Consider the following 13040-nt stretch of genomic DNA (forward strand, 5'->3'; position numbering starts at 1 on the left):
GAAAATTAACAGAAATAAAAAGATCTTCATCACATATGGGAAGCACTACTCTCACTAATGTCCTCAGTCTACCCTCACAGAAAAACTTCTCAAAGAATTGTCTATACTTGAGTTCTTTACTTCATATCCATTTATCCTTAACTCACACCAATCTGAATTATACTCCTATGACTGAACAAAAACAAGTTATTCCATGTGTTATGGGTTGAACTGTGTCCCCCTAAAATTCAGTAAGTTCTAACTCCCAGTACCTCAGAATGTAACTGTATTTGAAGATAGGGCCTTTAAAGAAGTAATTAAGGTTAAATAAAGTCATAGAGTAAGCCTTAATCAAATATGACTGTGCTACTTATAAGAGGAATTCTGGACACACAGAAAGGCACCAGGAACATGTGCATGCAGAGGAACAACCATGTGAAGAACCAGTGAGGGTGGTCTTCTGCAAGTCATAGAGGGAGAAACCAAACCTGCTGTCTCCTTGATCTCAGACTTCTGGCCTCCAGAATTGCGAGAGAATACATCTGTTACTTAGCCACCCAGTCTTTGGTATTTTGTTGTAACAGTCCTAGCAAACTGATGTACCACGTCACTAAAGCCAACAAGGTATTTTCTAGTTCTCCCTGAGGTCAGCCTCTCTTTCCCTCTGTTCCCTTCCCTTCTTTAACACTCTCATCCTTAGGCTTTCAAGAACCTAGAGACCATATTGGCTTTTTAACTTCCTTTTTAGCTAACTTTTCTGTCTTCTTTGCAGGCTTATCCTCTCCTATCAGCTACAGAGCAATAAGCTTGGTTCCAGTCCATCTTGTCATTTTTGTCTGTTACCTCCTTTAGGTGACCTATTTCATATGCAAGGCTAACATAAGAACTGTGTATATACACCTCCACTTGGATAACTCAATGAGCCTAACTCAGACTCATCACCAGACTTATGCTCTTTCTCCACCAAATTCTGCTTTCTCTTAGTATCCTCTTTCATAAGGTGGTGTATCACCATCTGTTCTCTACACCAAAACCTAAGAGTCACCCCTCTCTAGTATCATCGCCCATATGTAATCTATTGCCAAGTCCTTGTCAATTTTACTCTTCCCATCTCTCTTAATTCATTCACTTTTCTCCACTGCCATTGTCCCCGTCCAGATTACCCTCATTGCCTGTGAACAGGACTATCTCTTATCAAGTCTATTCAGATAACATTCCTAGCCCTCTCCAATCTGTTCTTCATCCCCTGCAGCCATCTTTTAAAAACACAAACCTAATCTTGTCATCACTGCCTGAAATGTTTCCACAACTTCCTGCTGCTCTTAGGATAAAAATCAAAAGATAGTCAGGCATAGTCAAGTCCCATGTACTTCTCCAGTCATATCTCATATTTCTGTTTTCAGTGCACTAGCCACTTTCACTTCTTGGAATGTGGTATCAAACCTGCCAAAGAGGCAATGCATAAGGACACTCTTCCTCACTAAGCCCACCCCCTTGTCTTTCTTCAGGTAGCAGCTCTATTATTAGTTTCACAGGAAGGTTTTCTCTGATCTCCTTGATTAGGTCAAAAATCCCTCTATTATTTGAGTCCATAGTACCATGCAACTCTCCCCTCTTCATTATGTAGTTATACTTCGACACATATTTGTGTATTTGATCTTCCTTAACAGAGTGAGGGTATGCTCCACAAAAGGGCAAGAACTTTATACCCAATGCCCAGCGAAGGGCCTGAAACAGTGGTTGATCAATAAAAATTTGCTGAATGAAAGGAAAAATGAATAAATGAGGCCTCTTATAAATTAATAAAAAAACAAACACAAGATTAACAAAGAATTAAAATGCCAATTAAAAAATAACCTATAGCGCGGCCGGGCGTGGCTCAGCGGTTGAGCATCAACCTGGGATCCAGGCGATCGGGGTTTGATTCCCGGTCAGGGCACATGCCCGGGTTGTGGGCTCAATCACCAGTTGGGGGCATGCAGGAGGCAGCTGATCAATGACTCTTTCATCATTGATGTTTCTATCTATCTCTCTCTCTCCTTTCCTCGCTCTGAAATCAATAAAGATATACTTAAAAAATAAAAATAAATCACCTATAAACAAATGCTCAACCTCACCAGTGATCAAAGAAATGTGAATATAAAATGAGACAGTATTTCCACAACCATTAAATATACAAAAATGATAAGTAGGACTTACAAATATAGGCATTCTCCTATTAAACTGATCGGGAGAATATAAGTTGGTAACACCTGACAGCAAAATCTAAGCAAAACCTTAAATTTCTGCAAAAAATTAACAAAATCATCAGGAATGTACAAATATTTGGGTACAAGAGCATTTACAGCAAGGCTGTCTATAATGGCACAAAAAGGAAACAGGATAAATGTCAAAAGTGAGAGACTGGTTAAATAAAGTATGTGACAAATCTATTTTAATGTAGTTATTAAAATCATTCCATTAATAACAAGGCAAGTTATGCATGGTATATTAAGTGAATAAAGTAGGTTTTAGTATGACCCGTTTTTTGCTTAAACAAAAGAATCAAAATACACACATATAAACCCACTCAGGTTTTCTACAGGAAAAAAGACTGAGAAACAAAACACACCAAAATCTTATGGGTATAAAGAGTGTGTGTTTTATTTTTTGCTTATTACTTTCTAAATATTCTATGATAAAAGTTTTTACTCTTATAATAAAGAATAGTTTGAATGATATTTGTGGTTAAAAAGAAATATTTCAGTTGCAATATAACCAATCTAGTAGAATGCTGCCTGTCAGAACTACCTATGGAACGTCAGGGCGCATCCTGATTCACTTTGGTATAGCGTGACACTGTAATGTCATTATCCTAATTTGAGACTTTCACTTACTGTGGTCCTTTTACCAACTTCTGAGACTAAAGATTTGATATACTTATATTTTAAAACACTGCTATAAAATAAGAGAAGGGGAAAAGTTTGATTAATCACCTGGTTTCAAACTGGCATTAATAGGCCTGGCAGCTGCTGTAACCATCTGTTCCCGTCGAGGATCTTGGTAACTCATTTTGCTAATGAATTCAATTGCAGCTTCTATACTTCTGTTATTAGTTTTCTGAAGAGCTTGTATAACCATATCCTGATATGAAATTTGAAAAAAGAAACAAAATTTAAACCTTATAATAAGAGGGAAAGAGCACTATGAGTTCCACTAAAAAAAAAATCCATAATTATGAAGAACTGGGCCCCAAACCATAATATTCATGCCCTACTTGTAAAACTACTATAAAAATCCATACATTCTCAAATTACTAAAGAAAACAAAACAACCCCTCAAACTCTTCAACTGTTTAATATTTTCACTTCTGTGTAACATTACTTTTTTCTTCTAGAATTAACTTCTTCCAGGTACAATCATAACAATATGATGCTGATTATTTCTCATTCTTAATTTCATTCTTATATGAATAGAGACTATCAGATTGTTATAAAAAGGTACCATTCAAAAATATTGAAAACCACTCTTTTGTATTGTTAAAGCATTTTATTAAGCACCTTGCCATTGTGTTTACTAGTAAAAAAGCTTCGTAGTTCTGGTTCCTATCTTCCTTGAGCTTACATGTTCAGAGAACTTTATTTACAAGGACATAAATATAGGACAGATGATAGAAGAAAAACACTTACACTATATATGATTACGTGATGAAGACTGTAGGAGGCTAGATGGTATGATGGAAAAAGCAGAGTTTGAAACCAAACAACTGAGTTTGAATTCCAGCAGCCCCACATTACTATGCTTTTGCTTTTCCTGCTCAGAAGGAAAAATACACTCCAGTGATTGTAGATTTGTGTGTCCCACTTAGAACTGTGTGAACTTTGGATAAGTTATTTGACATTTCAGAGCTCAATTTCTTCATCTGTAATAGACTCACAGAGTTGATGAGAGGATTAAATAAGAAACCAGGTAAAAGCAGATAAACACAGCGCCTGATCTCAGGTGTAAGCTGTCTTCCTGCTCTGCCCCTTGTCATTCTATGTTATATGGAAACATAAGTTACACACTAACATGCAGAAAGTATACTGACATGTATTTCTCAAGAGGCAGGCAGCTACTTACTTGTCCTAAGGACTTAGTATCTCAAATAATATTTTTAAATGAGAAATGGCTTAATAAGACTACTGGGTAAACAGGCTACTGACAGATAATCCTCCTATGTGAAATGACTAGAGATGAGTATGTGACCAACCAAAAAAAGTTGTGGCAGAGACAGGTTGTCCACTCAAGATCCGTTCTCCCTTTCTTGGAAAATGTTACTGAGTAAGGTAGAAGAAGTTTTCCTTATAGCTACATTGGCTACATGAAAATTCTGACCAATGAGACAAAAGCAAGGATTTCTGGAAGAATGCTGCTATCCCTGCTTTAGGTACTGGTCCTTCCTACGTTCTGAATAGATATGCTACCTGTTCTAGAGCAGGCTGCCACCAAGAAGGAAAATTCAAGAAACTCCCAAGAGTGACTGGTTCTGAAATCTTTAAGAGACTGAACCAATGCTAGCTATCGAAAACTGAGTAACTATTTTGTTTAAAGTATTATTTGGATTTTTGTTAAAGCGGCCAAACCCAATCTTTAACTGATACAAAAGTACAGTATTGGTCACATTTTATGCCAATCAGGCTTTGCAAATTTGTAGTGAAATATAAAGGAATTAGTAAGTCTCATGTTATGTATAAATTTAAAATAATACAAATCACCCCAAATTAAAATTCATCGGGAAGTGTTTAACTTTAAAACTGGTTAAGTCAAGTGAACTGTATTTATGCTATTATCACATGGCAGTGCCATCTCAGTTGGCAAGAAAGTTGCCACCCACCATCCTTTTTCAATATTGTGAGAACCATATTCTTGTAAAATGTACCAGAATTTAGCCTGTGATAATTATGCTGGCTTTTATTTTTTTATATACAGAGTGGGGCAAAAGTAAGTTTACAGTTGTTTGTATGGAAAATAATACAATAATTAATAAATAATAATACAAGAATAAACTGTTTCACATACAACTGTAAACCTACTTTTGCCCCACCCTGTTCACGTTAAAATATTTTTACAGGCAATTTTTATCTAACATGATTTATGCCACCTAAAATATTCATATAAAATATATGATCATGGAAAATACATTTTATTAATACCTAAACAAAATATGATTAAATATATGTGCTGTGAAAAACTTTTTAAATGAGTTCTGAAAGTAAATATTAAAGACTTGATATTAACATGAACAGAAATTTAATTAAAATAAAATTCTGAAATTCTAAGAGATTGATCAACATGCAAATTTTTAGTTTTTATAAAAGTTAGCATTTGGACCTGAGAGCGATGTGAATATAACTGCTTAATGAAATCCCTAATTATATTTCTCTTTCGCACACAAACAGATGCCCTCGCCAATGGCTTTCTTCAAGTGCATTTCTTCATGGCTTGACCTTTAAATCCCAGAAACCACAGAGAAAACTACAGAAATAATCATTATTTTGTTTTAATAATTAATGAAATTGAGAACATTTTTCATTGACAGAATATACAAATTTGTATACATGTTATACTCTCTCAAAGGAAACATTTAGGCAGGAGATCACCAAAAATGTGTAATGTAATAGTATGGAGTCAGAAAAATCCTTTCTTTTGTTTTTAAAAAAAGTTCTTACCTCATCAAATCCAGCAGCTTGTAAATCCTGAAGCATTTGTGGATTAACCTCTGAAGTACTCCGACTTGTTTCATTTGCAAATGGTTGTAGAGAGTTTCGAATTTCCAGCAAGGCTTTATGATGAGTCCCAAATTTGGGTGGATTTCTGACTTGTCGAGGATCTTCAATTGACATTTTACTCATGTTATGCTCAGCCTTTGCAGCATCAGATGGTTTGGATAAATTCCTAAGGGATTCCCGAATTTCTTGCAACATTTGCCGGCTGCTGCCAGTGTAGTTACTGGCAGGAAAGGTCTTAGGCCGCATTTGTCTATAACCTTCTGGCTTTTCACTTCTCTTCATGAAAACATCTATATGTATAACCCACACAAAGGACTTTAAGAGCGACCTGATAGATTCAGAGCCTTCTCTTGAGCAAAACTGAAAAAGATCCTTTGCAGAAGTCTCCAAGAATGTTGAAATTCTTTACAATTTAAATAATTAACCCTATAAAAGAAAAAATAAATAAAAGCTATAAAGTAATTAACTGATAAAGCAGTATCTTGAACTGGGGGGGAAACCCCACTGATTTAGGAGGTAGAGTCCTAGGTTATAGTTCTAGCTCCATTATGGATTACCAAATGATAAGGACAAGTTACTTAACCTCTCTGTGCCTATTTCTTAATCTATAAAATTATATAAAGTAGTAGTTATAATAAAAGATAACTTAAAGAGTGCTTTAGTAAGTAATATATGCAAATGCAAGGGATTAATAAGTGAACAATTCAACAGCAACCTCTCATTAACTTCACCTAGCGGCTCCAATTTTAGACATTACAAATTACACTTCAACATAATATTTCTTTAGAAAAAGGGTATTGTTGCTTTAAAAAGGTTTTAAATCACTAGTCCAGAAGGCAGCTTTATGCTTTAAAACAGATGCCTGGGTTTATTTCCAAAACTGTGGACTAGGACTCTAGAGACAGTACTTATCACAACGTGGGACACAGAAAGAACCTCTGAGGATAAACTGTCTTATTTCTCACTTAATGCATGAATGTCTTCTATCATACACTGAAAATAGTCACCTAAGGTCTACTTAAATGTCCCCACTGATAGGGAAATCACTAACTCAAGAAAGCCATTCTGTTAATGTTTTCCTTACGTGGAGCATCATGAAATCTCACTCAGGGTGTGTTGCAAGCCTGTGATGAGTCGATGCTAAACAACTTTGCCTACATTCTAACCATCCTAATAGCCCTGTGAGGTAGGTTTACTATCTCTACTTTGTAGACGAGGAAACTGAGGTTCAGAGAGTTTGAGTAAAATAGTTTGTAAATTGTACCACTGGGATGTGAAACATTGCTCACTATCATCTATGGGAGCCTATTTTCATTAGAAGTAATCACCACTCATGTTACATAAAGATGTCTATAGACAGATATAGATATCTCCTTCTTGTCATTTAGGCCTCAGTCCTGTGACTTCCTCAAAGACCCTTTCCCCAGTCACCTAATTACCCTGTTTTGTTTTGGGTATGCTCTAGTTTGTCAAAAAAAAAAAAAAGCACATCGCTTGCAAAGGAAAACAAGAAAAAGTATCCACGTGCTTGTTCTGTTAATTATTAGCAATGTGAACTTGGACATTTAATTCTCTCAAAACCTGTCGCTGAGGGATGAAATGGCTGGAGTGACAAGGTTTACCTATGGCTTGAACAAGGACTGAGAGTAGCGATGCAATACAATTAAAGGAACATGCACATGAGTGTCAGAATACAGATACAGCATCATCTATAACAGCAAAGGATGACATCAATCTAGATGCTCATCAGTAATTGCTCAAGTAACTCACAGTACATCTGCATAATGTGGTGAAACAGATGTTAAAAAGGATGATGCAGTTCTATCTAAATGTACTGACACAAACAGATACCCATAATGTACTTTATATAAGAAATGTTTTTATTGATTTCATAGAGGAGAAGAAGAGAGAGAGAAACATTGATGTGAGAGGGAAACGACTAGCTGCCTCCTGCACACCCCCACCACACCCCCCACCAAGGATCAAGCCCACAACCCAAGTATGAGCCCCAACCAGGAATTGAACCGGCAATCTTTGGTGCACCAGATGATGCCCAACCAGCTGAGCCATACCAGCCACAGCTAGACCCAATCTTTAAGGTGCCATTCAAATGCCTCCTTCATGAAGCTTTCATTGAACTGCCGGTTGTTATACTTCTCCTCTGAAATCTAAATGCACTTTGCATGGTAAAGTAAAATTTGTTTTTGCCCTGTTCTAATACTTGTCTTATTTTTCCTACTAGATTACAGATTCAGAGGATACATACATATATATATATACACACACACACACACGTATATATATACATATATATATACGACAGGTAACATTACCTAAAAAGATTTCAGAGTGTTACCTTGGGTAGAATTAGGTTTATAAAACAGATGGCCTATCTCAATGCTCTGACTAAATCAGTTACAACAACAGTCACATGTACCATTTCTTAGCAGCGCAGTCTTAGTTGTTTAGACGGCAATATTCAAGAATCTCTGCATAATGACATTTTCTTCAATTAGCTTTCTAAGAATTAACTAATCAAAAGTGAAGACAATCACTGTAATTTATCTTCATGCTGAAAAATGACTGCCATTTCTACTTGATAAAAGTGTTGTTCGCTGACTAAGTAACTATGTGGTCTACAAAAATCACCCACGAATCTAAATCTAACATGCAGAATGAAAACTAAATAACCTGAGTTGGAACAATTCCAAGGCTACGTTTATATAGAACATCAAGGACTAGCATTAAAAAAAATAAAAAAATAAAAAATCTATAGAAAGAACTCCAGATACTATTATACAAAAAAAAAAAAAAGTAGCAGTATTCTTTTATCTGCTTTTAGAGAGTGGCAAGGCATGTTCAATAAATACTCAGGCTTGGAAAGACTGCCTTCCCCAGCACGCACCATGATCCAGTTTCTCACAACAGCAGCTGATCCGAGGAACACAGTGCTACTTTTTATTCTAAATCAAATTCCTCCACTGCCTTAGGGAATCAACTAGCCCATTTTACCTGCCTGTCAACTCAGGAAAGAGACGAACTTAGTTAAATCACAAATGTAGATGATCGGAACAGAGAACATTCATTCTAATTATAATTCTTCTTCACGGAGGAACTTCGGTAAAAAATTTTTAAACTTCCTAAATAATCCACAAAGGCCTGGCAAGCTTCATGATCCCGGGCATTCGAATCCATCCCCCAAAAGAGCCTAGATTCTTTCTCACCGGGTTTATGAATCGCTTGTACATGACGACATCCTTTAAGTCGTATTAACATATGGGTCGACAAACATTAAACTTGGTTCCCTTAGAAAATAACTCTCAGTTGGAGAAGTCGGAGAATGGGGTGAGGTGAAGTCACCTGAGAGCCACGCTTTGACACGCAAGTCCTTCCCGGAGTTTATATAATAAACAGCGCTCCCCTCCGTCCCCTTTCCTTCACTCTCACACACTCTTATTACATAAAGATCCCCCCGCCTCTCCCACTCCTTCCGACTACGAACGGTAGCCTAACACTGCAGTGGCCTGGAAACAGAAATCCCCAGGATTTCTTCAAGGTCTATCCCGGAGCAGGTCCCGGTACGAGGCAAAGAACCGCAGCCCCTGCCCCGCAGCTTCCCTCCGGAACCGCCTGGCGCTCTCCTTCCTTCCTACACACGCTGACCGGGCGCGCTGCGGGTCCGCAGACAGTAGCCGCCAGGCCTCGGGTAAAGCTGGCTCTTCCCAGCTGCCAGCACGTCCCAGGCCGCAAGCCTGGGGCTCTCTCTTCCTGCGGCCCCGGGCGCGGCCAACCCTCGCTTTCGCCAGGCAGGGCTCCGCTCGCGTCCCCGCCACAGCCGAGGCAGGCCCGCACCCGGCCGCGCCGCGCCGCGCCGCCCGCAGCAGCCCCTGGAGGCCCGCCAGCGGCGATGGGCGTGGGCCCCGGCGGCCACCGCCCGCCGACTCCGGCTCGGAAGGAGAAAGTGCGCCCCACCCGCTAGGCCAGCCCCGGACCTACCTGCACGGGAGCGCGGGGCCCCTGGACAGCGGCCGCGGGCTGGGGGGGGGGCGGGCGCTGAGGCGGCCGGAACCCCTCCCGGGGACCCCAAGTATCCCGGGTGGGGCAGGGCGGGGAGAGGCGCCGGGGGGCTGCCGCGGGCCAGCGCTGCCCGTCGCGAGGGTCGCGGGGACCTGGCTCTCCCCTCAGCACCAGGCCATTGCCGCCGCCATCTTGCTTTCCATTCCCGGTGTCGCCGCCGCCGCCGCGCTCCGCCGCAGGTTTCCCGGATGTGGGCATTTCCCGGCGTCGCTTGCGCGGGGGCCGAGGACTGGGGGCTTCTGCCCGCTGGGCCGCCTCGGGAGAGCGCCGCCCGAGGCCTCCCGTCCGCCGCCCGCCGCCCGGCGCGTCCGCCACCGTCGCCCCGGGTCGCCCCCGCCCGACGCTGCCCAGGTGACTCGGCCCGGCCCGTGGGCGCGAGCTCTCGCCCGCCCGAGCCCACGCGCGGACCTCAGCGGAGCTCTTTCCATGGACGGGCATAGAACAGAGACGCGCGTGTCCAGGAGCTTAACTCTGAGGGAAACGGCAGTGAGCTGCCCCCGCCTGACCCCTCGCTGTGGACGTCAGGGTTCGGGATTTCTAGAGGCTGTGAAATAAAATGATTTTTGCTTATGTCTCTTCCCCCTCGCAAATCCGTGTTTATTTTCCGAATCAGCCAGGTAATATATTCTTGAACCAAGAAAGAATAACAGCGTTTGGAGAGTATCTGTCAACCAGATCGGTAGAGCAGCCGTTACCGCCGCAGCTGGAGTGCCGTGACCGCGAGGCTGCTTTCTGCCGGGCGGGAAATGCGGGCCGGCATCGCGGGCGCCCGCGCGGGAGCACCGGCCGCGCCGTCGAGCGCCGCGCCCGTGCCGCCCTTGACAACGGACGCAGGCTGCTGTTTTGAAATATCCTCCGTCGTCATCTTTCTACTAGAGCCCACTAAAAAAAAAATTTAAAGACTTCTTTTCCCGATGTTAGTTTCTGGCTACTGTATCCAGAAGTTCAAAGGTGACCGCCTCAGTTAAAAGGAAAGGTTACACTGGGCGAGCACCTGGTCGGAGACCTACGCGCCGCGCGCACGGGGCCTGCACCGGTGGGGGTTCGACCCAGGCGCTCGCCCGGTAGCCCTGGTTCTCACCTTCTCCAGCTGAAGGACTAAGTAACCTCCAGCGTCCCTTTCAGCCTCAAAAGTACACGAATCGCCTGTGTCCACAGCCCTGCTTGCCCTTCCCAGCAGGCCTGCACCTGGAGGAGGGCACCACGCACAGCCTTGTCACCTGTCACTAGTCCATGGAACTTCTCGGTTTGAGCCTAAAGACAAACATCTCCAGAGATGAGTTTCTGGGGGAAATGCCTCGATAAGTCAAGGAGCTGGCTGAATTGCTCTTTCTAACACTGGACTCCTACGAGGTAGGGGGACAGAAGGGCAGGGAAAGGAAGGAAGCGATCCAGAGAGAACCTGCAATACAAGGTTAAGCGAAGCCGACACCGCGGGTGGGGGTGGGGTGGAAGGCCAGGAACCGCTGACCAGGGGCGCGGGACGGCTGCGGGACCGCTGCGGGGGCCGCGTCGGCCTCCACGAGGTCTTGGGATTGCTGATGAAAACCCTCGATCCAGCCGGTCTGCTCGCCTCTCCCGTGCTTCGTGAAGTCGCAGTTTGGGGTTTCTCTTTTTTTTTTTAGACTCGGGTCCCATTTCATACTCGGGTGGCTGCAGGCGCCGGGCAGCGCCCGCGGAAGGAAGGCCGCAGAGCGGCGAGGCCCTGAGCGCAGCAGCCCCCCGGGCAACTCCGTCTCGGGAAGGCTCTGGACCAGGAGCGGCCTCCTCGGGGGCAGGGATCTGTGTAAATTGTTTAGAATTCCCATCACATTTGTCTCTCCTCCCCCGTTTATTTATTCAAGCATTTATTTACAGCATTGTGGGCTCACGGATGTTTATTTTATACTTCGGTTACTTTGTTTTGTTGAGCAGATTGTTCCAGTTTTGGCTACTGGGAGCTTTTCCAGTTGGCTTCTGTGTCCCTTTGACATACTCCCATTACTCTGCACTTTCTATTTTTACGGGTTTTTTTTTAGAACTTCCTTACACTCTGGCACTACAAGGCGCTGAAAGCTATGGTGTATATTTCTGAGCCCTCCCAGGAGCCCTGGTTCCTTTTATTGGAGAATGGCATTAGAAACCAATCTGGGGCCTGGGTGCACTCATTGCTACTAGGGTATCACTGCTTACAGGACCTCCCTGGCAGTGATTTTTAAATTTAAGTTCATTCCATACTGTGCACTGGGGTAAAAACTGTTGGATTTGTTGTAGCTATTATTTTACAGTCTAGTATTAATTACACTTTAGCTTCATCCATCCATGGCCTGCACAAAAATTGTTTTGACAGCGAATGCATTTCTGATGGCTTTGCTGGGCTGGGCTGTCAGCTACGGTTCCCCAAAGTTGTCATGACAGCTTGGAACTGAACATTATTTTTAATTAATTGAAAATTTTTATGTGGCCAGCTAGATTCTAGTCTTTCTCCTCCCTTCTCACCACACACATCCCTCCATGTACACCTCCAGCGTAGAGAAATGGGGCTTGTTTTGATGCTGAGAAGACTGCAGTCGAAGATGTAGCTGTTAGTTGTTCTGTATTGCCACTTAACATCAGTCATGGTTCAGGATGCCAACGAAATAGTTTCGATAGTTGCATGTCATAGTTTGGATCTCCCTAGGTTTCACATCTGTAAAGGAAGAGCACTGCTATTGCTTCAGACCATCTAATTAGAGGGAGCCAGATAGCACACTGGTACCATAAGCCTAAATGGTACAAACTGTAAGTAGTGAACTTAGCATGCTTCTTGGACAAGATTCTCGAATGGATTATTAAAAGCACATTTCCACAATACTATGAAACAGAAGTGTTACTCAGGATGAGGAACTTTTCAATTATGCCGAATTTTTTATAGGATGATAGCTATGGTACAGATGTTTTCTCACAATAGTCTTGTGAATAAGAGAAATGGGGCAGAATGTCAACAAATTAGGTTGGTTTATACATATTTCAGTGCCTGTAGCCAAATACCAATGATTCATGTGTCACTGATAGGACTTTAGGAGTGGGCCTAAGCACTCCAATCCATTTAACCTATTTCCTAACCAACAGGATGAGAGTATAGAAAGTATGCGAGGCAATTCTGGAAATACTTTGCTTCTCAAGAAAAGATTTAGAGGGGATTGTTCATTCTTTCCTATACTGAAATAAAATGTGTCTTCTTAGAACAAGGATGGACCTACAGTAAGGACCAAA

General features: G+C 42.2%; 1 protein-coding gene across 1 annotated transcript in view; it reads right to left on the reverse strand.

Annotated features, from left to right (window-relative positions):
• LATS1 (large tumor suppressor kinase 1) overlaps positions 1 to 9962 on the reverse strand; it is a 31051-nt gene extending 21089 nt beyond the window's left edge. The window contains exons 1-3 of the mRNA XM_081140679.1: positions 9726 to 9962; positions 5670 to 6155; positions 2955 to 3102 (exon numbers count right to left, since the gene is read on the reverse strand). Coding sequence (XP_080996805.1) covers positions 2955 to 3102; positions 5670 to 6011 — 490 coding nt within the window. The 5' untranslated portion in view covers positions 6012 to 6155; positions 9726 to 9962. The remainder of the gene's footprint in view (positions 1 to 2954; positions 3103 to 5669; positions 6156 to 9725) is intronic.
• Positions 9963 to 13040: the final 3078 nt, after the last annotated feature.

This window comes from Miniopterus schreibersii (genome assembly GCF_964146895.1).
Source record: "Miniopterus schreibersii genome assembly, chromosome: 6".
NCBI lineage: Eukaryota > Metazoa > Chordata > Mammalia > Chiroptera > Miniopteridae > Miniopterus > Miniopterus schreibersii.